The sequence below is a fragment of the Dermacentor silvarum genome, chromosome 1, assembly GCF_013339745.2.
Source record: "Dermacentor silvarum isolate Dsil-2018 chromosome 1, BIME_Dsil_1.4, whole genome shotgun sequence".
NCBI classification, from domain to species: domain Eukaryota; kingdom Metazoa; phylum Arthropoda; class Arachnida; order Ixodida; family Ixodidae; genus Dermacentor; species Dermacentor silvarum.
In genome coordinates this window covers 177,068,068-177,095,939 of record NC_051154.1, presented here as the reverse complement: position 1 = coordinate 177,095,939, position 27,872 = coordinate 177,068,068, and the positions used below count along the sequence as shown (strand labels likewise).

The 27,872-nt window shown below is 47.1% G+C and overlaps 2 protein-coding genes across 5 annotated transcripts in view; both read left to right on the top strand.

Moving 5' to 3' along the window:
• LOC119436447 (GTPase-activating Rap/Ran-GAP domain-like protein 3) overlaps positions 1-27,872 on the top strand; it is a 444,125-nt gene that overhangs the window by 357,862 nt on the left and 58,391 nt on the right. For all 4 annotated transcript variants that reach the window (XM_037703297.2, XM_037703295.2, XM_049657852.1 and 1 more), the window contains 7 exons: positions 1,478-1,596; positions 3,771-3,835; positions 5,200-5,266; positions 15,237-15,263; positions 15,975-16,050; positions 16,463-16,561; positions 19,278-19,381. In XM_037703297.2, the coding sequence (XP_037559225.1) occupies positions 1,478-1,596; positions 3,771-3,835; positions 5,200-5,266; positions 15,237-15,263; positions 15,975-16,050; positions 16,463-16,561; positions 19,278-19,381 (557 nt within the window). The remainder of the gene's footprint in view (positions 1-1,477; positions 1,597-3,770; positions 3,836-5,199; positions 5,267-15,236; positions 15,264-15,974; positions 16,051-16,462; positions 16,562-19,277; positions 19,382-27,872) is intronic.
• On the top strand, positions 21,113-25,548 carry LOC119436448 (superoxide dismutase [Cu-Zn]-like). The gene has a single exon (XM_049657859.1). The coding sequence runs from the start codon at positions 22,883-22,885 to the stop codon at positions 23,471-23,473; it is 591 nt and encodes a 196-aa protein (XP_049513816.1). The 5' UTR covers positions 21,113-22,882; the 3' UTR covers positions 23,474-25,548.

The window sequence follows — 27,872 nt, the reverse complement described above, 5'->3', positions numbered from 1 at the left end:
GCGGACATGAATCTGACAATCAGAAAAGGGTGCAAGAGGTAATATGGTTTAGCGATTTCATAAAATATTGAGGAAGCGTCACATTGGAAAATTTGTGTAGAAACCATCGACGATGATTGTCAATGTAGGCGAATAGCCAAACACTTGAAGAAAGCTATTCGTTTTATTATAGGAATGGAGCGCTGGACGACATATACCGGGTGTGTCGGCGAACACTTGAAAAAAAAAATATTTAAGAATTGTCTGTGGCAGATAGCACAATTCTAGTCCATGAGCTGGTCTACTGGAAGAGGCGGACATAACTTGCACACAAAATTGGAATGCATAATCTACTAATTAACCGACTAATTCTATTACGGCCCATTTTGCAATGTACAAACTTTAGCCGGGGAGTTCACAAGGCGGATCCACTTGAAACGAATTCTCAGGATGGCACCAGTTGACGGTGCATAGGTGCACTACTATTTCGCACGGCCTCAGCCGCAAAAATAATTCACAGTACCGAGTGAACAATCTATTTTGGAGAACCAACATCACGTGCCTCTTCGTCTTTCCTATTCTGTCTCTTGCGCTTGCCGCCGGCTTCGCTGACCCGTTGAGCCTTTTGCCTTTGTTCCATAAACATCGTGCATTCTTAGGCATACGGTGGCTTTCGAGTAATGAATATTTATTGACAGACGCAGTATAACGGTGGTTTGTTGGAGAACCAATCAGGTGATTTGGACCACGCGAAGCACCAAGATTCGACTTCATGTTCCTCACTTTAGACTCGTGCGGTGTCAAAAATGTGCAGACTGGCGTCTCTCGACGTCGTCCACATAATCTTGCCGAGTGGGACTGCTGATGAAGAAGCGCGAGGAGAAGGGCGCAGTAACATGTTCATTTACATATCGAGTGGGATGTTCAGCCTCGACTGCAGAACTCTTGATCTTTTTGGTGACATCTGTCGGCATGTTCCTTACTCACTGTTACGAATATATGCAACAATAATAGTACAATATACAAGTGTTCGTGCTATAAAGAAGAGCCGGCGTTGCGCGCATAGACTTTATTGTTGGCGAACAGAATGCAATAGCAAAAAAAAAAGAAAAAAATGTGAATGGCTGTGTGTAAATTTTCTACTAGAATTCGGCTAATGCAGGTCAAACAAATGCATTTGGTAAGTTTACCAACATGTAGCGGCTGTTGCACAACGCAGTTGTCTCACGAAAACGCTTTGTATTAAAGTCCAGAAATTCGCGCTTACACTTCCTCTGGGTTCCTGTGAAAGCATTGTTGAAAGCAACCAGGGCAAACACTTACTTAGCAAATAAAAACTTCCCGATTTTCTTCGCTCGCGTTCGTAATGTCCTACTTGTATTTCATTTGCCTGAAGTTTGTGTGCGTGGACCACCGGGTTAATTGTCTACTGCCGCCAGTAACCGCTGCTGCATTTCGTGTAGCGCTCTTTGTCTCATTCATTTCCAACATCTCGCAGTGCACCAGAATTACGTGGGCTGCGACTCCGAGAAGGCGTGCTTCTTTCTGTCCGTCGTGTTGTGCGACTCCAACACGCAAGGCCTGCAGCAGTACCGTGCCATCCTCTGGAGGAAAACGGTCAGTACACGCCACGTCGCGACCCACCGTGCGATGCGACAGCTGTGCACTTTTGCCTTTTTTTTAACTTAGTTTTTAATAAAAACGTTTTATCAATCACCTTCGAATGAGAACGTGATGCTTTTGCATCCGCAGCTGTTGAAACGTTACACGTGTCACGAAACGACGCCGTGATACCTGATCATATTTTAGGCTGAGTGCTCGGAATGCTCGGGTGTTATACCTCTGTGGAAACATATGTGTCCGGTTTTCAGACTATTTTTCGCACCTCATTTTTTTTACTTTATAAACTAATGCTGTTCTTCACCGCCATCAAGGAACAAACTTGTGTCCCGAATGTCGAGCCACATGTACTGTACTCACGGAATGAAACGCGACAGTGAAACTTCAAATTATAACACTCCGTATGTGCATGGCACTCATCAAGAGTGCCATGTCACTACGAATTTTGTCACTAAACCGGCTGTGGACTCTTATCTAAGAATATGAGCCAACATTATGTCGATGTCATATGAACTGGAGCCCGTGAAAGCGAAAGTGTGCAATGATACCTTGATTTGGGCGAGTTGGTTCATCTTGACAAAGTTTTTAAAACAGCGCTATGGAAAAGTCCTCGTCCATAGATCCCGTCCTGTATTTTGTGTACATTTCCTTCTCGTCCAAAGCGCTGTTTTAAGAACACTGTCGAAAGCATGCGCATTAGTTAGTTCTAAATTGGCACGTGTAATTTCATGAGTATAGTACAAACAAGAGCAGGTAGTGCTGCAAGCTTTAAAAGCTTTTATGCGTTGTGGTCAAACGCGAGATGCCTCAAATTGAATCCAAGGTTTCGACAAGGGCAATTGTCTTCGCCAGAGCTTCCCCGACGAAGACAAGCCTCCTTGCCGCGCAGAGACATTCCTTGATCGTTCCACCACTGCATGTCATGTTGACCGCTAATAAAAGACGAAGACGAAGACAGAAGACACCGCCCGTGTCGTCGTTTCGTGTTTTTCTTTCTCTCTCTTCGTCGTTTATTAGCGGTCAACATGACATGCAGTAAACACCAACAAGGCCACACTCAAGTTCTTTCGTTCCGCCACTTTGTCACTTTGTCTCCACCTTCCTGCGAGCCTCTGTTTTGTTTGGATTTGTACCCGTTGTTTTTGTCACTTGTGGGCATGCTTCTGAACTACCAACCGCCAGAGTGAAGGATGGCCCAAACGAAACTTTCATCATTAGCACCCTGATGACGTGAGTGGCTCCGATAAATGTTTTGTTTGTATCTCCACTGCGTTAAAAAACTGCTCCAGCAATGACGCCGCATCAGTCTACCTGTGCGAAGTCCTTGCGTAGCGAGCAGCATATACTGCGTTCTCGAAACTCCTGAGTTCTTGGAGAACGCCGTGTGTACAGCTATCGAATTTTTCTGTGCGTAGTTTCTACCTATATTTCTAGGTGGAAAGCCTTGAAGGTTATCTGGAGAAAAATGCTGTTTCGTTTAGCTGATGAACTAAGGAGACAGAGACCTAGAACAACGAAGGAGGTAGAATCATATTGAAAAGAAAACAGATAAAGGCATCGATGCAGTACATGCAGATGTAAAGTCCGTGCGCCATATTATTCCTCTGTGCCTACTTCCTATAAATTTTGCATTGCTATTGTCGCGTTGTATAGTGACGGTGAAGAAACAGACAGTGCCGAAACTGTGAGTCACGAATCTAAATAATTATTGGGCGAACTCATTCACAGAAATACAAGTAAAACAGAAAACACAACGATAGTGGCGAGCATAGTCGTCGGTCGTCGAAGTCTAATCTTTCTGGTCCCGTCTGCTCGCTATTTTAGCGCGTATCACAGTGTTATACCACAGTCACACATGTATCACAATGTACGCGTGAGGTTATTATAAACACTACGCTGCCATTTTTCATCACCCGAGCTAGTTTTTGAGCCACAGAGTTTCAGTGCGATTTGAACGCAATGCTTCGAAGTAACGCAAATATCTTAATAGGTGCCGCATGCTTTCGCAAACGTTGAACAGTCCTTCTTCTTTCGAGCTCGAAAGTCGGGCAAATACGGTGTACGGTATTTCAGACATATTATAGCTTCACTGTGAGAGCATGATCAGAAACAAACATGTTGTAACAACGTCTTGTCTGTCTTCTAACTAATTTTGTTAACCTTTCTTACAGGGAGCCCAAAGAATATGCCTATCCCACACGCCGAACAAGCCGCTTACAGTCAAGTCAATACTGAGGTAAACTTACTCCTCTGGATATACCTTTGCGGGGGTGCGAAGGGGGCGGAAACTTTCTGACCTGGAAAGCGTGCTGCGGGACGAGAGTGTATTTCTGGAGAAACTTTATGCAGGCCCATACGGGCCTATTTTTGCAGAATGTATCTTGACCCCGCTACAGCTGCATGCCTACCTCGCGTTTTCGGCCGAGCCCGTCTTAATTACTTCAACGTCGAGCAAAGTGCTTTGCCCCACCCTGCAGCCCCGCCCTGCAAAACAGCCCCGACCGTCGTACAGGCTGGCCTTCGGTTTATGACTTGCCGCGTTATGGCTAGGACCGCTGTCAGACGCACTACCGACAAACAGTTTTTCAATATTTTAGAACATTGCACGTTGGAAGCCTGCATTGTGAACCCTTCGTGCATCCAAAGATTGTCGTTTTTGTCGCTGTCCTCGTGAGCGTGGCACATGTATGTTCACAATAAACGACTGGTGAAGCAGCGGGCAACCGGCGCGAGATGCGTGTTACATTGTTCTAACTTTCTTTTTTAATTGAACTTTAAATAAATAAGTAACGACAGGACGTGTCGAATGGAGCTCGCACTTCGAGAGTCGAAAGACTTTTTCTTGAGCCCTATTCTCTCCCTGCGGCGATCCGATCGCATCCACAGTCAATGGAGCCGAGTGCCTGCAGCTCCTTGCTGCCCTGCCATATTTCTTTCTTTTCTCAATTCTAGATTGGTTGCCTTCGGGCATAGTAATCCGCGCTGCAATTTCACCTGTTCCAATGCATGAACGGATACAGATCGCAATAACGTGTCTTGTACCAGACGTCTTGCCGTGTGAAAGCGCAGTCCGCGCATACTATATATACGTACGTACTACGTGAAATTCTCGTGAATAAAAGGGCCGCGTTCTACGGAAAATCTGTTTCCCCAGGTCATTCGCTAAGTACGGTGCCGATCTATCACTAGCAGCACTGCTATTCACAAAATTCATATTATCTCAAGACGCACAACTACCTCGTTCATTTCACTATAATTAATCTCTTTAGCAAGACCGTAGAGGCTTGGGCTATTCGGTACATACTCGAGAGGGAAACAGCGCGAAAAAACAAGACAAGAAGACAAGAAGGGAGACACACACCAGCGCTGTGTGTTGCAGTGTTTAGTGTTGAAGTTTCTCGCATTTCTCAACTGCAAAAAAAAAAAAAAAAACACGTTGGCGCTGAACCCTTGAAAGTATAACGCAGTTGGCTGACACGCACTTGCTCCGTTTCTTTCTTTCTTTCTTTCTTTCTTTCTTTCTTTCTTTCTTACTTACTTTCTCTCTCTCTCTCGCTCTCTTTGTTTCTTTCTTTCTTTCTTTTTTTTCTTTCCCCGCAGCAACTTCGAGACACTGGACAGGATCGAAAAGGGACCCAAGGAGATCTTCACGCCTGACATTCAAAAGGTGGGCTCCCACACCCGCGGGCTGTCTTGGTTCTCGCCTCTGCTCGCTCCGGCTGGCACGCATCCTCGCGACCACAGTCCCCGCTCGGCCCTGTCCTGAGCTGACCTTGAGCTCCTCATGATGCGCACGCGTATACAACAAGCCGACCAAGGTCCCTTCCACAAAATATGCAAGGGCGTGCGGCATAAATTTAAGCAATGGCGTTGCCGGGTAATCGAGACTGTACCGTTCGAATCTGCATGCATAATCCGGCCTCATCACGACCCTTCCATGGCGATCACTGCTGCTTCGTCTTGTTCTGCTGTAACGGTAGTTGCGTTTCTCTTTTAATCGTATATAGAAAGAGAGAGAACGGCTGCGCCGCGAACCCGCCTGTTTGCCTTGGCAAGCGCATCTCCGGGCGCCTCCCGCACTGGCAGCGCGCTTTCTTTCCAGCGGCCAAACATTTGCTCAGTGGCGCGCGGTGGTGCGAAAACAAAGGATCCGTGTGCGGCCGTGCAGGAGACGGCGAATATATTACTAATAGAGGGTCGGTTTCGCGTGTTGCTTTACAAAATGAACTAACACTGGAGACGGAAATACATATAATATGCCGACGAACAAATGCCGGCGTGGTTCAAGCCCTTTCTTTCTTTCTTTTTTCGCAAAGAACAAAGATAAAAGAAACTGGAGCGTTGAAATCGTCATGCACTCGGTTTTCCACGGCTACATATTGAGGCTCCTGTTGGTCACTTGCGTCTCAGTGCCATAGAAATGAACAATAGAGTGAACAGCACAGCAGACAAGTTTTCATATAAGCTGAAAACTCTGAAGAGGTTCAGAGGCGATGAACAGAATCGTCCAACTTCCGCGCGACTTGTATGTCAATCACCTTGTATGAGTAAGTGCACGATACAAATCGCCACCTCCTTTCTTTCTCGCTGTCGGAAGAATTCATGCCGTGTTGGGGGCCCGTTGTCCTTACATGCATAGCACGAGATCTGGCGCAAGTAGCCAGCACCCGGCGATGGCTACTTCGCTATGACGCGTTACAACCTCCGGTGTATTAAAAAAAAATTAAAAAATTGTGCAGATCCCACGCACTGTGGGAATCGACGTTATACGAAGCATTTTGCAGGTACCTGGCTATCTAGCATTGTTTGGGGTTCCACAAAGTGATACCAGGTGGACCAATGTGTTTGTGTAAATTGAGTAGTTGTGTGTGTGGGTCGTGAGCGTACAGGCTTGCCACTACATCCGCACGACAACGACCACACTGAAGACGATTGTATGGCGGCTACGGCATCATTTCTACGCCACCCATAAAAGCGAGCTTACATGGCAACTGTTGGTTTTTACATAGGTAGTGGAAGAACATAAAGGAGAGAAACAAAGATTGTGACGTCATCAGCAACTACGTGTTATGCAATTGCATGTATCTATGGCTGTGTCATGTGGCGTATGTAAAACGACGATGACATGTGTACTCCAGCGATGATATGTTAAAGCATGGTTGACTTGGGTGATCATGAAGTCAGTACAACGTCGCACAATTTCTACGTAGCGTGCTGCAAAGAAAGTACTGCGGAAAGTGGCGGGGATTGTGCCGCCTAACATGGCGCCTCAGAGCGCGAGCTGTTTCAAGGAAAGAAGACGAGAAAGTGGCACGAGGCGCACGCGCACAACGTTTCAAAGAGCTGGGGCTGGCTTTAGAACAATAGAAGTATGCGTGCGATCGGCTTAATGCGCGGGCAATCAAGAAAATAATAAAATCTTGGCTTAGTGGTTAGAGCACCAGGCTGCTGTCGGCACAGATTCGATTCTGCCGTCGGTAACAGAGAGAGAAGAACTTTATTTATTTCCGGCAGATTGCTGGGCTGGGTTCCCACCTAGGAGCCAGCGGAGAGACCGTGTCTCCCGGCAGCTTCCTCGGCCTGCTGGATAGCCCACAGTTGCTGATCCAGGCCTGAACTGAGCAGCGCAGTCCCCCAACGCGCCCGAAGGCCCTCATTGGAGGCCGCGACCCCAGTATTGCTGATTAATGCTGGACATGCCCATAGGATGTGATCTAGTGTGGCTCTGGTGTTACAATACTGGCATAGATTGGTTGTATATAATTCGGGGTATATATGGTTCATGATGACAGGGTTCGTGTATGTTCGTGTTTGTAGCTGTCGCCATTGAACGGACTGGGCCCTATTGAGCTTGGGGTGAGGTGGTGGATACTCACGCCTTTGCATTCGATAATGTTGAGTAATGTCGGTAACACACTATTTTCTTTTTAGTAAACCGAGGCGAGCGAGTAACCTACATACATACCGCAAATTTCCAAGAATGAGGCAAAGAAGGCTTCGCATTAAAAAATTCCGACGGCTCCTAGTGATGGGCCCTTTAACACAGATTTCGTGCAGTGATTACTGCAGAGAAATCTGGCGCTGTAATGACTGCACATGGCGCCACTTCAAATTAATTTGTCCACATTTCATCCTTCTGGTTCGTATCTTCCTTGTAGCTTCCTGTATTAACCTTCTTCAAGCAATAGTTACATCGGAAATTTGTTCTATCACAGTGGTGAGCGTAATCTGCTTTCTGATCTACTATCCAGCACTTCATCCTATTTTTGCGCACTGCAGGGCAAAGGCCTCTCCCAGCGACCTCCAATTACCCCTTTCTTGCGCCAGCTGTCGCCATCTTATGCCTTCGCATTTACTTATTTCATCACGCCACCTCATTATATGCCGCCCGCGACTGCACTTCCGTTCTGTAGGCACCCATTCCGTAATTCTGATGGACCACCGGTTATGTACGCCGTTACATGGCCAGCCCAACGCCAGCGCTACGGTAAAGAACCACTCCGAAGATTTAAAATAAAAATTTCTGATGGTGACTGCTTGTGTCCAAACGTTCTGTACGTACGTTTAATTTGGCACGCGCAATAAATTGTCGTGATTTATTCATTCGATAGAACTTACGTGACGATATGAATTAGCTGCGAAAACAAGGCACTTCTATCACCTAAAGAATCGTTGCTAGGCAAGCACGCAACAAAAATGAGCCTCAAAGAACAATAAAAGTCTAAGCTGCTTTGTTCACAAAGACAAAAAGTGCTGAACAATTCATGTACTGTCTCTTGGTTGAACGACTGCAGCGCCAGACTTCGCTCTGGTAGCTTTAGTAAGAATTAAGGGAACCGCGGGAGATTATTCTGTCGATGAAAGATCACCTCTCAATATGATTGAAACAAATATGGTTTTATCTTTTGCATATGAAGTAAAGGAAACCAATTCAATTTAATGAATTGGAGCATGTCCAGAAACATGCCGCCTGGTTTGTGTCAGGGCACGGTCACTTCGCGAGTAGGCCGAGTGATATAGTTTAGAGCATTGGGAAGGTCTTTACGTCTTTACTTACGGAAAGACTCAGATTGTATTTACTCCTTCTACAATATCGTACATTACAGAATAGGGATAGATAAACTCAGCTACATAAAGAAGCTAAACTAGGTTCACCGCCTCCCCTCTCGCGAAGTTACCATGGTTTGAATGTGCTAGAATATATGCGCCGAATAAACTGTTTGAGATGTGCATTTTTACCGTCCAATAAATAAATGAAGCTGCCTCTTTCTTTTCTTTGTTTCTTTTCTTTCTTTTTTTTTTTTTCGCTGAACACCTGTGTTGGTGATGCCGCCGTAGTGAGTCTTGGCAAGCCAAGAAAAAAAAAAGAAACTTAGTTTTCTTGCCGTGAAAGTTGCACGCGTTTCGTGCTAAATTTCTGCGGCGCGCTATCCCACTCGCTCTCAGATATCAGTGTTGCTGACGTCCGTATGCACTTATAAGCACGGAGTAAGATATACAGGAGAGCCGACTTTGGCACTCGCCAACGCGCTTGCTCGGTTCGATTAAAGCGGCCCTCACCAGGCCCCATTGCAGATTTCGGTTATGCACTGGAAGCTGTAAAACGACGTTTAATGATCATTTTACCGAAATATTGTTTTTCAAATCCGTTCTTTATTGGAGGAGATAGAAGAAATTAACTATCCTGTTACCATGTCGCAAGACGACGAGCGTCCCTGCCTACGGATAAAACCAACGGAGACACACACACACATTCTCTCTGCCTCTAGTAGTGTTCCCAAGCTATGTTCCTTCCCTGCTTTCTCCCATACCGGGGCCGATGGACGTAGCGCTGCATCGAGCCGGCCACCTTCTTTTCCTTTTCATTTTTCATTTCTTTTTCTTTTTGCCTCTCCTTTTTTTCTCGGCATTGCGCCTTCCGCATTGGACTACTAGTGATGGTCAATTACGAAACAAGCAAGCCATTTGTGCGTGTGACCGTGACTCTCTGGCTGGGAACGAGCTTCCTCGAGAGGAAATGCGTGCGGCGTTTGTTGGTTTGAAATTTCAGCTGCTTTCGTTGGGCAGCGCACAGCGCCGTAACACTTTGCAGAGACGATCATAAGCGCGTCATGTATACGCTACGCTTGTTTGTTTATAATGGCCAAACCTGGTGAGGGGCCCTTAAACGATGCCGGCAAACCCACTCGCACTCAACGCGCGCAGTACGCCGCCGTGCTCTCTGCCTCCGCTGCTCACCATCTCCGCACCAGGCCTTCGCTATAGTGTTTCGGCCCTCCTCTTCTATGGGCTGTTAGCACAAATACAGCGCTACACGTACCGTTGAAATTTGATATTAAACAGTCAGCTTGGGAAACGGCTTTTACGCGGCCGAAGGTGGGCCGCATATCTGACGACAAGAAAAGAACTAAGCTGCGTATCCGCCTGATTGCAAAAACAAGCTGTGCTTTGCTCATTTGTCTGATAAGTGTTGCAAACTTAAATGTATTGATTTCGTTTGATACCGACTTGTCACGAGCAGGTTTCATGCTACGCAGTCGTCGGGGTACGCCGTATCGTTTCGGTCGTGGTTTAATTCTTCAGCTGGAGTGCGTTGTTTTCCGGTGTTTTGTTGAACTCAAAGGTGATTTCTCGTCGCGCATCTAATGGTTTTACGTTGTTAAACTCATTCGATGGTGGATTAGCGAAGTCATGAACTGTTTGTCTCGCTAATAACGGTGCGGGTATGGCAAACGAAACGAAACATTTTTCGTGCCACCTACAATCCAAGGGTTGTTCATTGCGTGGAGCGCGTATGTTTATAAGAGATGCTCCAATGTTCCTAACAACGTAGCTGCGAAACGGATTGTAGATGGTTTAATTTCTCGTAATAGCTCCTTTTTAGCCCCGCTTGTTCACTCTTTTAACTAGTGTTCGCTGCGATGTTAACTATCCATACTTTTTTTTTCAGGTAATCATTATGCCATGATATACACGCGTGAAACCTAGCAAAAGCCTAGATATCCCTCATGGTTCATTTGCTACTAATAGCATGAACAGGCTGTGGGGTGGAGATAGTGAGAGCTCCGTGTGAATACGTCTGCGCAGATTGAAATACAACCAGCTTGCGCCGTACGTAAACGCATTCAAACTTATTTAGCAGTTGTCGAGAGAGAACGCCTATCCAGGATGATCGCGGCGATCGAACGTTAACACTTGAGCGTCTGCAGCCTGAGCTGAAGCAGACGAGAAAGATTTATGCGCACTGATATGCGACAAGCGACATACAGCGGAAGCGTCTGTAGCGGTAGTTGAAGCAGACGACAGACGGGGGCGGACGCGGCGACTGCGGTTGGCGACACAGCAGGGAATGAAACGCGACAAATCTATAGCGGCTGGCGTGGAGCAAGTGCGAGTGTCGCCATATGTACAATAAATGGAGAAACTTCCCTCTCGCCGCCTCAAAAAGGGAACTTACTGTTATCAGTTGACTCTCCTATTTATCTTACTCCGTCCTTATAGCCGAGGAAGCATCTTGAATTCTGTTTAATTAAAAAGTTTTTAGCACGTCTTTGGAAGAAACCGATGCGGGCGCGTATGGACGTTTTCGACTGTTCCACTAGAGACAAGTGAGAATGTTGTTCCCTAAATATGCGTACAGGCGGCTCCCTCTATAATCGTTCTTTCCTATATATACAGTCGTGTGGTCTCGCCGCGCATGCGTGATTGTCAGATCGGCTTCGACGACTCTGCGTCGCCGTTACCCCATCGCTGCCTGTCATTTCAGCGCAACTTTATATTCTGGAAAGAAAGATACCGTCAACGATCTGCGCGACCAGTCGCGTAGAAGGCTCCTTGCGAAGTTGGTATACGGCTTGCGTCGCAGTTTCTTCTGCTTCCTTCCTCTTATTACGCGTGCGCGTACTCGCCTCTTCCGCTGCGTGATTCGCAAAATTACGTCCTTCGCACGGCCTGTGAAAAGCGCCTATATAGTTGTGGGAGGTGCGGCTGAAAAAAAAAAAGAAGGGGGGGGGGGGGGGGGAGGGGGTAGCGTCAGCGTTATCGCTATAGGGAGAGACCGGCGCATCAGAGCGTGCAGCGGGCGTTCTGCAGGCGCGCGCGGCTGCCAGAGAGAAATAGATGCCGCGAGTTTTTAGGGACGGGGAATAAACGAGGAGGGGGGGTCTCGAGAACGCCGCCTTGTGCCGCTGGTAGGCACGTTTTACGCGTTCCGAAGAAAAGCCGATTTGCTATCGCAGCATCGCGCCGAGCTGCGCGATTTTGGGAATGTCGGAGGCAGTGTACATAACGAGCCGCAGCGTCCATTCCAGTGTGGCTGTGTCTTTCGGTTTCCCTCCGCTCTGCTCATGTGTTTTATTTCGAGGCAGTTTGTTAGAGACAAAAAAAAAGAATAAAGAGGCAGAAGGATTAGGGCACAGCCCGCTTGCCCTTACACACACATAAATACGTGCGCTAACAGACGACTGCCATAGTAAGAGTACAGCGTCGCGTCTTTACGGCTGCCTGTGCACGACTCGCGGTTTATCTGCTAGTCTTTCTTGCTTTCATTTCTTTCTCGCTCGAGTGAAAGCGAGTCGGCGCATTAATTTAATACCGTTGGCCGCGCTCTTCCCACGACGAAGACGTCTGCGTGGCGGCTTGTTTGCAATTTGCGTTTTTTGCGTGCCCAGCAGTTTCTGCAGCTTGACAGTGAAAGAAAGAAAGAAAGAAAAGAAAGAAAGGGAACACGTAAGGGTTCTTTTGACGCGCGTCAGCGAGTTAGATTTCTTCCTTCTTTTTTTAAACTGGCCACTTGAGCCTTCAAAGGGCACTAGACTGTGTACCTTAGATTAATGCGTTGTTTGATGTACATTTACTACAGCTTAACTTGCCAGAACACGAGGAAGCTAGATCTGTAGCCGCTCTACTATTGAAGTGGCGGCCGTTGGTACCTTTTCACCCATCTCATACAGTGGGCGGATTTTGATCGTTGCCTGGGAGGAGGAATATGCGACCCCCCCCCCCCCCCCCCCACCCTATTTACTTGAGTGTTGCTGAGTTGACTACTTCAGGCGCTCATTTCGTAACGTACGGCCGTCTTGGGCACAGGTGATTAGGAGTGCACGCAGTGATGAAACAAGTTCCTCTTGCTGACTTCATGACGAAAAAGGTAGTGCGGAGGACCAACTCTCAATATAGTTTCTGACCACGCCAAACGGGGGGGACGATTTATGTAGAATTTGTGCACTTCTCTAACTAAAGCCAGTCGTTTATGTGATTAAGCACTGCAGTATATGACATACCCGGTGTTGACGATCGGAACGCTCGTGCATAAGCACCGCATTTTGCGGACTATAGTCCGTACCTAGTGTACAGTCAGCAGAGGCAAATTTGGGATGAAAAGATTTATTTTGTTCGATTGTCTACAAGCAGCATGCAGTTGGTGAGCAAAACCCTGCGCCCTTTATAAGACTCCATAGAAGTCAGTTGTAAAACCTGTAATCGCTCTCGTTGGTGCGGTTGGAACAAAAGAAGCACGTCCGATCCGACGAACGGCATGTCAATCTCATCATCGCCTTCAGAATACCACATCCCTGTTGCAGCAGTTTTTAGTCCGGCTTTTGTGAAGCCGTTGAGGACGACTTGACATGGGACGTCGTGCCACTAATCAATGACCCTTTTGCAACCATTCGTTAAGAAAGGCTACGCCGTCCCTGGTGTTTCTTCTTCATTTTACGCTTTCTCGTATTTATTATTTACATTCAACGAGGTTTTTCGAATGTTCTCACAAATGCAATCACTGAAAAGCAGCCGCTTAAAGTATCGCGAGCAGCATTCGTTTGCATACCGCCAGCTGCAAGTACCAGCTGGAAACGTTGGTCGTGTTAAACAACGATCATTTGCCTATATGATTTAGCATGGTAAAATTTTGCAGGCACAGCCGGGCCTCGTTTTCTGCAAGTGCGCCAACGTTCTTTAAAATTAAATCATGTGTAGTCCGCACCCATTAATAGTTCACGCCTCGAGAAATTTAATCTTTTAAACGTGCGTAGTCCGCGGACTATAGTCCAAGAAATGCAGTATCTGTATATTGGTGCCGTCAAATTCTATGGCGTGCCAAAGAGAAAGGGGTCATAGCACGCCCTAGTCTTTGAGAAAAGAACATAACAAACGGATTCCTAGCCGTCAGGAATTAAGAATCTGACCTACACTCACAATTTTGCGCTCTCCTAATGTAAGACAGGCCACGTAATGCGTAGAGCAGACAACCAGTGGGTGCATAATGGGTGCAGAGTTACAGAATGGGTGCAATAGGAAGGGAAGCGCAGCCGAGGACGGCAGAACGCTAGGTGGTGTGATGAAATTCAGAAATTTTCAGGCACAGGGGGGAGTGGGCTGACGCAGGGGTGTTAGAGATCGCTGGAAGGGGCCTTTGTACTGCAGTGAACCTAACATAGGCTGATGATGACGATTGTGAGAACCGTGTGATAGACAAATGACGATCAAAATGGTACAATCAATGAAGTGGTACCTGCAGCCACATGCAGAACTTACCACCAGAGATCCTGCATTACTACGTAGTTCCAATGAAGGATAAAACTTATTGGGAGGGTCCCTATACAGATCATGTAGGTTTGGAGATTCTACTTTCTTCTAAAGAATAGGCTATATATAATGATTTATTCTGGAAGCTAAAAATACTCTAAGCGACAAATGATCAGTGCCCGCTCCTCTGTACCATTACCAGCGTCTAGCTTTGTCATCATGCATCACCACTTGAAGCTCTGGGTTTGGCAACGACTGGGAAATTTTAAGTAGCGGCTTGTCCTCTTTCGTTGGGATTTTGGTTTGTCCAGCCACTTTCTGTAGAAACGCATCAACATTTGGTGCCAAACGATATCATTAAAACTTCTTTATATGGCGAAGCAGTGCGAGCCATTGCCTAAATTAGCACTCGGAATACCCGATGCTCAAGAGCCCACTGTGATATATCAAGCTATTCCGCCGCGGAAGTTTGCATGCTGAGTGCCTGCTTAAGATTGGAGTGATCCTGCCGGCCACGCCATTGCACGCCGCATTCACGGCCAAACCAAAGCTTCCGGGGGACACATAAGTAGCCGCGAATCCACCCGCAAAGAAAAAAAAAGGAAAAACACGGTCTATATTGAGAAATGCTAACAGTGTCTCTGATTTACTGCCCACAGAAGTTCTCATTGCTCTGGTGTGCATACGGACCTCACAGGATACGCGGGTGCGCTTCACGGCTTGCGGCTGAGAGCTCGCTCTGTTTTCGATTGTCTAGAACGCAAGCTCGGATGACATTGTCCGACTACAATTGTTAGGTGGCACTCAGTCGGACAGTACAGTGTGGCCGGCTAATTATTTCTGCCACACAAACAAGCGCTGTCACCACCTTATGCTATTGCATTTCCATACAACTGCATAACTACTGCTGGTCAAAACTAAATGGAGTTTTCCTGTTCTCGTAGCCGCTATATAAACTCGCCTCAGTGAGACAGTGCTTTCTGTATATCGCGTAAATAAAATACGCGGACTGTCTTTTATTTCGTATTACTGGCAATGAGTTGATTCATTTGCTAACTTTTATGCTGAAATTGGCTCCGGCGTTTATGTGTGTGTTTTTCGTTTTCTCCTAGGACCTGCTTTTGCTGGAAGAACAAGAGGTGAGTTTTTTCCCTGTTATTTAGCTGCACCCGGAAGAGATAACATTTTGTAAAGACTGAGATTACGAGTCATTGTAGTTCAATGCGGCATATGCGTATGCGATCCATGGCCGGATGCCTTCGCTAATTTGGAAAATGAATACGTGGCTTGAAGTATAGAATACGTGTAAGGGGGGGGGGGGGGGGGGGGAGAGCTGAAATCGGAAGACGGTCACTTATTATTTATATGTCCACCCAAGGCGCCGACTGGCGCATAGAATGTACGTTATAATATATACATGAAGTAACGACAGACATGCGAAGTGATAGATAATGAAGCCAGAGCAAGCACAGAGGAGGTTTATGATGTTTACTTGAAACATAGAAATAATGAAGTAAATGCAAATGAGAGTGGACGAAAAGATATTTGTGACTGGTAATAACCAAGCCCACAACCTCCGCACAACCTCCACAACCTCAGCGTTAGAGCTTGCGAGTTTGTCAGTGCAGTCTAAGGAACGCAACGGTTTTCGACAAATTTATCTTCGGCACTGCACGAATTCAACGTTGGCAAGTTCCGCCGTCGGTACTAAATTGAACAAGGTACAGTGTGTGTGTAACTTTAATTCAGGCAAGCACTTTGTTTTGCTCGTAATAAAGATTTTGGCTGAGTCCAGTGTTGCAGATGTGGATGAGAGACTCGACGCATTTCTCTCTCTCTCTTTGCCGCAGGGATCTGTGAATTTCAAATTTGGCGTGCTGTATGCTGAGGCTGGCCAAAGCACTGACGATGAGATGTTCAGCAACGGTGACTCAATTTCTCTTACCTTTATGGCGCGCAATGTGCGTTTCAACATGCCGCCACTTTCCCATTTGAATCACTGATTTGTGTCGGCGTGGCTAGGCGAGTAGCATGAGCGCGACTCACTCGCTCGCTCATCTTCGCGTGTCCCGGCAAAAACGCATATGCACGTAATTCTGAAGGCCCTTGCGCTCAAATAAATGCATCTCAAAGGAAGGAAAAAAAAAGAGAAGAGACAGAGACTTGGTCTACGTAGATCATTTCACCTGCGTCTTTGTTTATTTACTTGCCTTTTGAATGAGCTTCTTGTCATAACCGCTATACATTTTCTCTGCATGTAGAGTGTGTAGTAATTGTTGCGCAGGCTGTTCTGTAAGGCTGACTCATCAGGACGGTGCTCTTTTCCCTTTCGTAACAGAAGTGGGAAGTCGAGAGTTCGACCGCTTCGTTAACCTGCTTGGCGAGAAAGTTCGCCTGAAGGGCTGGGACAAGTACCGAGGAGGCCTGGATGTCAAAGGTACGCACTTGCGCACATGCCACCGGTGCCATTCCGCAAAACAGCCGCCTCAGCCAGTAGCCGCGCGAGCATGCGCATCGATCACACGTCAAAATTGTGGGCGTGTTGAGGACGTGTTGTATAGGTCATCTTCTAATTTGCTGTAGTGCAAGCAGAACGACACGGACGTAGAAGGCACATGAGACAACACACAGCGCTAACTATCAATAACAGATTGACAGCCCTACTTATCACCCAAAACGTCATAGAACACGTTGCGAGGAAAGCTAAGCAAAACCACAAAAAAGGGTCATATTTTGGCCCACACTAGAAGTTTGGTTTGCAGAGCGCATATTTGTTAAAGACATTGAGGGTTCAATAACGCCTAAGAGCTGCGCTCTTAGGCGCCCGTTCCTGCATTGAGTGTCGGCGTCCTTCGTAAGGCTCATTCACGCTAGGCCGACGCGACACCGATGTTGGTCTGCCGATTGTTGACGACAGCAGTTTACAGGAAGGAAGACGCTGTGGCCAACGGTTTAAAGGAAGCAAAACGCTGTCGCCTACAGTCGGCAGACCAACATCGGTGTCGTGTCGGCCTAGTGTGAATGGGCCTTAACAGAGCGAACGAGCGCAGCGAAGGATGAAAGAGCGAACGCGGAGCACAGCGGGGGATGAAAGAAGGCGATAGCGAAGAGAGCGCGAGGAGGAAAGCGGAGTGCCGTACGAGACATGCTCAATGGCGATGACCAGGAATGCGGCGAGCGCTATGGGAACAAAGCGCTGGCCTGGGCTTTGAACCCACTGCGCATGCGATACTTCGCCTGCGAAGCCGCCGATGCGCGCCGCGCGAACCACCCGTTGCGGTGTTCACGCTTTTTTTTTTCTGAACAATGTGCGACGAAATCGGTGGAAATGCTCCGTCTGCCACTGCTGCTAAACGAGTTGCCCGAGTCTAGGCTCAGCGCCGTCGCCGAGAGGACCCTGTCGTTCAGAATCAAATTCTTTGCCACAATATATCGCGAATGCAAATCACCTAAACAGCTGCTCTCAAAGTTCGCATTAGGGGTATTGTAATCGTCGGTGCTCTCTCTCTCTCTCCCTCTCTCTCTCTCTCTCTCTGTGTGTCTCTGTGTGTGTGTGTGTGTGTGTGTGTGTGCGTGTGCGTGCGTGCGTGTGTGTGTGTGTGTGCGTGTGTGCGTGTGTGTGTGTGTGTGTGTGTGTGTGTGTGTGTGTGTGTGTGTGTGCGTGCGTGCGTGCGTGCGTGCGTGTGTGCGTGTGTGCGTGTGTGCGTGTGTGCGTGTGTGTGTGTGTGTGTGTGTGTGTGTGTGTGTGTGTGTGTGTGTGTGTGTGTGTGTGTGTGTGTGTGTGTGTGTGTGTGTTTAGAAGAGAGCTATGATGGGATCTGGCTTCCACCGTGGTAGCACAGTGGCCGGTTGGTGACTCGGCCGCTGTGCCACCTAGATTTCGATAGAGGTAAAGTGAAAAGGAGCATGACGCGGTATTTAGGTGTCTGCTACAGAAACTTCGTTGACGCAAAAAAAAAATAATTAGACACGCTCGTGATACGACGTTCCTCACAGGCAAGGGATAGCTTTATCAATCAGTCAATGCAGTGTGTCAAACTCATTGAACCAATCAATAATTCAATCAGCATTTCGGCAGTTCAGCTTCACGCACTGTTCCCCGTTGGTCACTGTATTATAGGCAAGTTCAACATACGAGAGAACGCACGCGCGGGTGTGAGGTCTCGATGCGCTTGTATACAAATGATGGACCATGGTAGGCAGTAGGTTAGTTGAAGGCTGCTGCTTCCGTCTGATTTCTCGAGTAGCGCTCGTTTCATAATTTGTACATGTACGCTGTTGATAGACAGAGTGTTTCTACGAAGACGAAGTAATATTTAAAAGTAGCCGTTTTGAAATAGAAGGACGGTTCCTTCGGAGACATGCCGTCAGTATAGTGGCGACCACGGGGTGACGAGTGATACGTGGTAATAATACGGCTCCGTGCTCCTCGCTGTCGCAGGGTGCTGGCTGCCCACTGCTGGGTGACGTAAGCAGAACGTCGCCTCGGCTACGCTTTCGCTTCAGCCTCGCAGTTTCTGTTTCGCGCGCTCTGATAGCCGACATTCGTCGTGTCACAGTGCCGCGGATAATCTCATTTTTCTGGATTCAAAGCTTATCATGTATTGTACGGAGAGCTCGCTTCAATTTCCCAATTATGATGATCCCGCTGAAAGTAAACGTTTAAAAGTTAGTTAATTGATTTCTGTCAATGAGCGACTAATTATCCCGTATCATCTGTCACCCCGTGGTCGCCACCACTAGTGGCATGTCTCCGAAGAAAATGTGCTTTTATACCAAAACGGCTATTTTAAACATTACTTAATGTGTTCGTCGAAACACCCTGTGACAGTCAGCAATGTAAACAAAGCGCACCCGCTGACCACTGTTTCTGATGCCACTTCAGTGAGGCAAAGATAGGCGAGCACATATCTCAAGATATACGACGAGCGTTGCTGGGTGAAACCAACCGCCAGATGTGCCTGCATTCAAAGCTGGCCTGCGCATTTACGTGTAGTTCTCGTCAGACGAGCTGTTACTGCGATTACATCATCTCGAAGAGTTTTCCTTGACAATAGCAAAAGACTAAGCTACTTGCGGTTCTTGATTTATTGTTCTTGATGCTCCTAATTACACCATCGCTGATTTCATTCCCTTCTGCTTTCCGCTTTCAGGCGACATGACGGGCAAGCACTCTGTCTACACTATCTACGAGGGCCATGAAATCATATTCCATGTCTCCACACTGCTCCCCTACTCCAAGGACAACAAGCAACAGGTTAGTGTGTTTGGACTCAAGCACATGAGCGTAAAAGTAAACGCGTGGTGTTCCTACAGCATATCGAGATGGGATGGCCCGTATACTCTGCTGATAATTGGACCGCTTCAAATTGGCCATCACTCGCGGCTTCTTCGTTTCTCTGAGGGAATTTCACTAAATACCTTGTCTGGCTTTTCGAATATGGTTCGTATATTCGAATCAAGTGACGACGCGCGAAAGAGGTAGTGGTGATTGAGACAGGAAGCAGTAATACATGTGTCCACAGTTGGAGGCCGCATCGGAAGCGCCGCTGTTTCGCTCACCGTGGGCCGATGGGGTCAGCGATAGTCTTTCCCGGGCATAGTAATAAGTATAAGACGGTGCCCGCCTCGCGTTGACTTGAACCTTTGAGCAACATCTGGGTCAGTAGCTTATGGCCGGAAATCCGTGAGGACCAATATAATGAGCGGCCGCTCCTTGTCTTTTCGAGCTCGGGAGCGGGAACTGTGCCCGGTGGTTCAGCGCAGTAGCAAATAAGTTTTGAACAGCTGAACTGAAAAGAAAAAAAAAACACCAAAAAACAAAGGACTAAGGAAGACAGAACAAGGGCAGTGACGTCATTGTCTATCTTCCTTAGGCCTTTGTTTTTTTCAGTTCAGCTGTTCAACACTCGTCTTAGCTATGAACCAACTAGCTCAGTTAAACAATTTTATGAGCAAATGGCGCTACGTGAGCGTTGTTTCGCCCAATACGGCACCTGCACCAGATGGCCGCCCGCGCTGCGCATATGAAAACCGTGGGCTCTAGTGTTGGCTATAAGAGTGAACTGCTATCTACATTTAAAAACGTCATCTAGTAGTCACTTTTCAAAGAGTCCGTTCGCTTCAATGCCAGTCTTCAAATAGAGAGACCACAAATTTTACCCTACCTTTACAAGCGCACAGCGCGTCCTTAACTGCATCTCTTAAACAGGTGCAGGGAAAAATGGTTCCTGAGCACAAGATCTACTCCCAACAACGTTTTTCTCCCATCAACTCGCATTATAAGCAAACGGTGAAGTTCTTATAATCGGTCGCACCTCCTAAACCATCTCTCAGGGCTTCCTCATATAAAAAATTACAAGTTTGCTTAATTTGTACAAATTTCCAGTGTTCTATTTCTTGATCGTCAATCATTTTACGTATAGTGTTTTCGCTATACCCAGGTATCGAATATTTTTTTGCTACACATTTCCCGGCTGTTTGCTATTTTAAAATCGTGCAATTCGTCTACGTTGCCCCTGTGAGATTTTGGAACCTTTTGTACGTTATTAATATTTTTTTTATGCATAGATGCCCAAACTTCTTTCTAAAGTGCTCGAGCGCTGCGCTGCAGAACAAGTAAAGTAAAAAGCCCAGCAGATGCGAGGATCCAGGCTGAATATTATGTGGCTCCCTTGTCCACGTGCCTGCCGCAGTGCACACACAAAAAAAAAGGGGGGGGGGGAACTACCAGAAACGATCGTTATGTTTGATTCGCATTGCACCGTTCGATAAGTGCTTCAGATAAAAGTGTCGACGTCTGCGCGCTTCTTTTCTTGATTCTTGATATCGCGTCGTTTGAATGCAGTCCGAATTCGACGGTATGCACCCTTCTTGCTTCTCCACTTGATCGAAGAACGGTGCACCCTGCAGAGGCCGTAGTTGCAGCATCTGAAAGTCTAATGGAATTCATGCCGGCGCTCGTTGCGCCAGTACGAGGTCCCGCCAAGTAGCATGCGCCGGGAACTGGAAATATTGAGCCTAACCCATATTTCGATAGACGTGGTTTTGCGGCTACAGTTGCTTGCACTCTTGGGCAATGTGACAGTCCTTTAGGCACTGCTTTTTTCTTTCTTGCCACCGATTTTCCATGGAAAGCAGAACCTATATCGAGGAACATTTGGGGCACCGTAGTTTCCATCCGGCGACCTAGCTCCGTCTTTCATGTGGCACTAGTAAATTTGGTTATGCTAAGGTTAGACTCGTGCGCGTTCATAACTTCCCATCGCTCCTTCGTCACATGCTTTTTGTCTTCTCTTTGCGCGTTGTATGGTCGTCTCGCATCCACCGTTCTGCGCTTGCCAGTTATTTCGAGAATATTTTAACGCGTTGTGTTTTCCTTATTTTCCGAAATCTCTGACTTGCCTGTCGTGGTGAGCCGTTTGAATCAAGAAGAGAAGGAGAAACATCAATTTCCTTCCTGCACGTTAAATTCTAAAAATTTGTCTTCAGGTGACTTGATGTTGAACTACTCGTTCTTGGCCGACCCCTAAGAGTTGGTATGTGCCAGTAATTCCAAAGGATCCACATCTACTTCTAAATACGTCGCCTGCCTTTTGGCCAATCCGACGTAGTGAGTATGGCTCATTGATAGGAGACAAGAACAAGAACGTGCAGAAAGAAGAACGTGCTGCTCCTGTGGCATCACTTAGCCGCTGGTGTAAGTTCAGATTAATTTGTACTGTTGAGGCGTTCCACTGTAGCGACAAAGTCCTGAAACATTGCGTCAAGGATAGTCAACAAGCTACGAAGAATCCAGCGATACACGCCGCCATTGCTCACAGCCAACTAAGTTCCTTTGCGTCGTTCGCGATTGTGCGGCGAACAAGCGTGCCTCCTGTTGTTCTACTCCGAACTGTTGTGCCAATACTGATTCGCGACACCGGTAGCCTACGCAAGGAAACGCAGAGCTGGACTGTGCACGATTCACCCGATGGGCACCAACTTGAGCCAGCGGCAGCTGGTCGTCGCAGTCGTGCACCTGTCACTGCTGACGCACGCAGTGAGCGGCGACGCGACGCTTCGTAAGGCCAGCTGCCGCATCGTGGGCAAAAACGTGGAAGGACTGTTAGTATTCATGTCGCGTAGCGACATCGTTGCTATTCGAGTCATCATCGACGGCCTCGAGCCTGGCAAGCACGGGCTTACCATTGTTGGGACTCGTGTAGCGTTTAGGCCGGTGATCCTTGAGCCAGAGGGATGAGTACGTCCGGGAGTAAAGCGAGAGAAAAAAGGGTTTATTCTACATATTTACAGTGGCTCCAAATATGGAAGCCCACTCCATGGGGGAGCACTTCGAAAGTCTCAGCTCACTATATGTCTGATCACATATCAGAACACGTCAGGACACTCCACTGCACTCAAGGTGTCTCCTTATAAAGCATTCGTCTTCCCTAGTTGACCCGACTAGGGAATCAGATGACCTTGATGCGGCCAATCAGAGGGGTCGTATTGTTCACTGAACTCCGCCTCTAATGTTGCACCTTCGAAGCAAGGACGAGGCAATCCGGAAACAGGAGGTTCACACTCCTTCCACAAAAGTCGGTGACTTAGTTTCTTGTCCTCCGACGGTCATCTTGCCAGGGTCGGGAGAATGGCCTTCACGCTAATCCCCGCTTCTAACGAAGGGTGGCGGTTGTGGTCGGTCGCTTCTAAGTGAGCTTCTTTGTCCGAACGTCAATGCCGGTGTCAGGCCGCGTCGCCAGGTAGGCGGTCGTTGATGAAGGGGGTGGCATCGGGGGAAGCACCCAAAAGATTAACACTGCCGAGTTGGGGCGCTTGTTTGTCCGTCTCGTCGGTGTCAGACACTGTCGCCGTCTGGGCGACGCTGATGAAAGGGCCTGCCTCGATGGGAAACAATCCAAGAATGCGCCCGGCCGATTCGGGACGCAACACCATCAACGAGTCGGGTAACGTGACGGACAACTGCGACGCTGTCGGAGCTCACTTCAACCCGTACGGCAAGGAGCACGGACCCGCGACCTCGGGAAATTCTCACCTGGGCGACTTGGGTAACGTGGATGCCTCCGATGACCTTATCGCCCAGGTGCAGATCACCAGCCGAAGACTTCATCTCTACGGTAATGACAGCATCGTGTCCCGCTCGTGCGTCGTCTACGAGCGGCCGGATGACTATGGCGCCAAGGGCGACGTAGTGAGCAAGTCCACTGGCAATATGGGTGATCACGTGGGCTGCGGCCTCATCCGGGGCTTCGGCAAGCATGCCGCCAGCAGCGCTGCTGCGTTCGTTTTGCCGCTGCTTCTGTCGCCGCTGGGGGCAGCGTTCGTCCTCAGTCCATGCCCCTTTTGACGGTCGCTTAAGTCTAACCTTATTTTTGTTTTCTACTGCTTCCTGCAATGAATGCCGTTACTCTTAATTTTTAACTTCGTGTTTTGCTCGGTCATAGTGTGCGTAACAAATACTGCAAAAGTAGGGAGGGTGCGTACAAGCAGGAGGACATGCGAAACCCTGAACCAATGCCTAACAACAAGCGTGGTTATCCCAGGCGTCTTTGGTTATGCCGCTGATGGTTCCGAGTTTGTCGCATTCAAGTCAATGTCATGCTGCCCTTTGACAGCGGGTAGTTTAGTTTCCATGGACAATTAATAGCGTCCTGCAGAGAGACTGATGTCACTATACAGTGTATTATCAATGGCCGTACTTTTCAAGGCCCTACGAAGCGAGAATTAACGTTAATGTTTCAGAGTAAAGTTCTTCGTGTTGCTACCGATATACGACTGCTCCCTCAAAGTCGGAGTCGTTCACTCACGTATAACCTGTTTCTTGAGAGCGTATTAGTTTTGTTCGCTTACAGAAAGACTAATTTTGTAAGAAAATTAAGGGAGATCTGCGCATCTTTCAGCAGCCCCTCCATACACCATCTCGAATCGTCCCTTTCCCTAATTAGGTCACATGGTCCTCACTAGCCACGAAAATCAATTCATTCAGCGCTGCACATCATAGATGATCTTGACTATGGTGATGATGATGATCCTGAACTTTGGCACGCCACACACTACGAGAATTAGGCCAAAAATGGGTGGCAGGAAGAAAAATAAAAGCGAGTACTCTTGTGCGAAAAAAATTCATGAATATAAAAGATACAAGTTCTCTCCGAGGGCAGCTCCCAGCACCATTTAACGTTCACTTCATTGCTGGGTTGTCACTTTCTTTAGCACCATGGTGCGGCAGGGCAAAGGCTTTCTGCACTTCCTCTTTATCTTCGGCAAAGAAGGCGAGTGTCTCGCTAACCTCGGACACACTGCAAGTGTTCTATCGCATCCCTTCTACGAGCCACACATCTACTAGGAAAGTTGTACGAAGGCCACATGCGACACGCACCTCACCACCGGACCCGCCGTGGTGGCGTTGTGGCTTTGGTGTAGCACTGCTAAGCCCGAAAGCGCGAGATGGAATCCCGGCCGCAGTGGCCGGGATTTCGATGGGGACGAAATGCAATAACACCCGTATACCGTGCATTGGGCACACGTCAAAGAACCTCAGGCTAAAGAAAACATTGACGCACTGGGAGCTATACTGTGCTGCATTTCCAACCTCTCGTTAAGCCGTTGTGCATACCCATCGTCACTAAAATTGGCCAAGGTTATACCGATATTTAAGAATGTTAATAAATATGATTCCTCTTGTTATCGACCAATATCTGTCCTGAGTATACTAAATACTATTTATGAAAATATTCTTGCGAAGCGAATTCTAAAGTTATAGGAAAGTACAACATAATTGGTCGGCAGCAACAAGGATTCTGGTCAGGTTTTTCCACATCTACTGCAGTATTGTCTCTCATTCAAGTACTTAATGCAGCTCTCAATAACAATAAGCTTGTCGCACTAGTATTTATTGTCCTAAGAAAAGCTTGCGACACTATCGATCACTACATCCTACCAAGTTAACTAAAATACTATGGTTTTCGCGGAAAGGCTGCCGAGTTGCTCGGAAGTTGCTTAAAACACCGCAGTCAGGTAGTCGTAATGAACAACTTCATATCGTCCCCTCGGCAAATTAATACAGGTGTTCTTCAAGGATCAGGTCTGCGACCTTTTTTTTTTTCCCCTGTACATCAATGACTTGCCCAATGCGGTAAGCTCTGCACAAATACTAATGTATGCCAATGATACAGTTATAACAGTAACAGGAGATGATGTCCAGATTGTTCTAAGGAAAACTAATGCCTAACTAACATTTCTAGATAGAGTGCCGCAAATAAATTAACAGTTAACCTAGAAAAAACAATACATGATCGTTCATTCGCGAAATAAGCCTGTATACTATAGATGCATATTCAGTTCAGTGTTCACATATAGTACGTACAGACAATACTCGCGAGCGCACTTCGTTCAAATATACTGGCGTAGTAATAGACTGTCACCTACACTGGGAAAACCACATTGATGCGCTATCTAATAAGCTTTCAGGGGAATGTTATCACTTATTAGAAGCCAGAAATTACTTTGACATCAAAACTCTCCGTACCCTATATTTCGCATTTATACATAGTCATTTAACAAACTGTGCTGAATCATGGGTGTGGTCTTACAGCACATACATTCAGCCGGTGCGTAAAATTCAGAAAAGGGCCATAAGAATAATTACTCGCTCTGACATATTTCATCATGTAAACCGCTGTTCGAAAATATGCAGGTACTGCCATTTGATCTATTACGTCAACTAAAAACTGTTCTAGTTCACAACATATATTGAAAGCGACAAATGCAAGTTACTGGTGCTTAAGTATGGAACTCTTTGCCACTATAACAAAGGAAGCCCATAACGTCAACATCATAGCGAAAAAAAATTTATTATCATTAATTCTGTTATCATAACATTGTCTTCACTTCTCATTTCGCCCTTGTGCCATTAAACACCACACATCGTCATTATCGCTTCTCATTTCTCCGTATTAATACCTTGATATATGTATGATTTTTTTTATTTCTCTGAGTGAAGATTTCTGTTATCTAATGAGCCAACGAGAACTTCAAGCTACCCTGTTTGTCCACCTTCTGTGCATTATGTATTAGGGTTCAATGTACTATAGTTGGGTTTTTTCTTATGGCTTCGTTGTTTTTTTTTTTTCTTTTCTTTATACAAGATGAAACTTGTGAGCTTTGTTTATTGTTATCATGCTTTTAATGCGATTATGAAACTTATACCTGCGTGCCTTATTGTAGTTCAGTATTCGACCCATTACTAGCCTTTGGCTACGGGTCCAACCAGTTCATGGAAATTCACTGTACACGTTTTGTCAAATAAAATTGAATTGAATTAAATTGAATTAAATTTTAAAATGTCGCAGTTTCACCCGAAAGGCGACGCACCACTTGCGATAGCAAATTAGTAGAGAGCTATACAGAGTAAGGATAGTAGTTTTATCAGCTGTATAAACTTGGACATGCAGCAGCATCAGCAACGCGCAGAACTGTTGTCGACGCCATCGGCGTTTTGCCCGCGTTCGCAACGAACGCGCGCGGCGTTGGTGACTATTGCCGGTGCCTCTGGCGGCGGCTCGGAGGTTTTCGACGAGATCAGAACGGGACACTCGTCGAGCAGCGTCGGAAGTCTTTACCACCTTCTCGCCTCGCAACGTTTTTATATAAATACGCATTTGGTGCCGCAGCTAAACGTCGCCTCCCCTCCCTCCCTCCCGTCCCCCCACGGCTTTTCGCGCGACGGAAGTCGCGTTTGCTCTCCGCCGTGCGTTCGCTCCCCGTGAAAGCGCGCGCGTCCCTCGCGCGCTTTCACTCGCACATACAGCCAGCATACGGCGCGCGGCGACGATTTCATCGCCGTTGGACTATACGGAACCTCACGGTGACGCCGACGCCGACGGAAGAAATCCGCTTGGAGTGTCCATATAACTGCTATCGCAATAAAATTAAGCCGGTGCCCCCCCCCCCCCCCCCTCATTACTTCGTGCCTCATGATCATATCGTGGTTCCGACACGAAAAATTGGAGGATTTAATTAATTTTCACCTCCCCATCAACATCTTCATGACGACCGGTTGTATGTAGAGCGGCGATGCGAATAAATCCTAGCGAATATTTTATTCTATGTCTCTCTCTATTTCTTTCCTATCATCTCGTTGCTAGTTTAACAATAATTCTCATGCACTATGGCGCGAAAGACAGCTGGTTCCCGGTAAGTCATTGCCGAGATCAGCGCACGCACGTCGTGGATGTTGTCGAGTCGCATGCACAGCAGGCTCTACTGAACATTCCTACTGGACGCTTTTGTATGCTTGTCTGATCTTTGAGTGCACCTACTCGGAGGTATATTCATTTCTTGAAGCAATTTTGTTTACCGTGTGACAGTTATTTACATAAAATGAGATGGAAAAAACGGTATCACGAAGGCCGTTGGCCGGAGCTTTAATTTTTTGAGGTCCTGCAAGCCTCCGTACCGGTTACCGATGCCATCTTTCCTTCGAAGTTTTATATGTCAATGTTTTTCTGTCGTCATGATGACATAATAATGATGAAGTTCTTGTTGTGGGCAGGTTATAGCTGGACACATTTGTGGAGAGCGGCGGCCACAGGGCTCCTTTCATGCTAAGAATACTTGACAGAAATCTAGCACCTTAGCGTATGCATGTACTACCTGAATGACTGTTCAGTCAACATGGGCATCATTTGCTTCAACTTCGTCTTTCAGGCTTCGCACGCCACTGTGAATTCTTTTATTAACGTCTC

What these genes read in the sequence shown, in the direction of transcription:
- LOC119436448 (XM_049657859.1), top strand. Translation starts at nt 22,883, where the DNA reads ATGAAGGGGGTGGCATCGGGGGAAGCACCCAAAAGATTAACACTGCCG.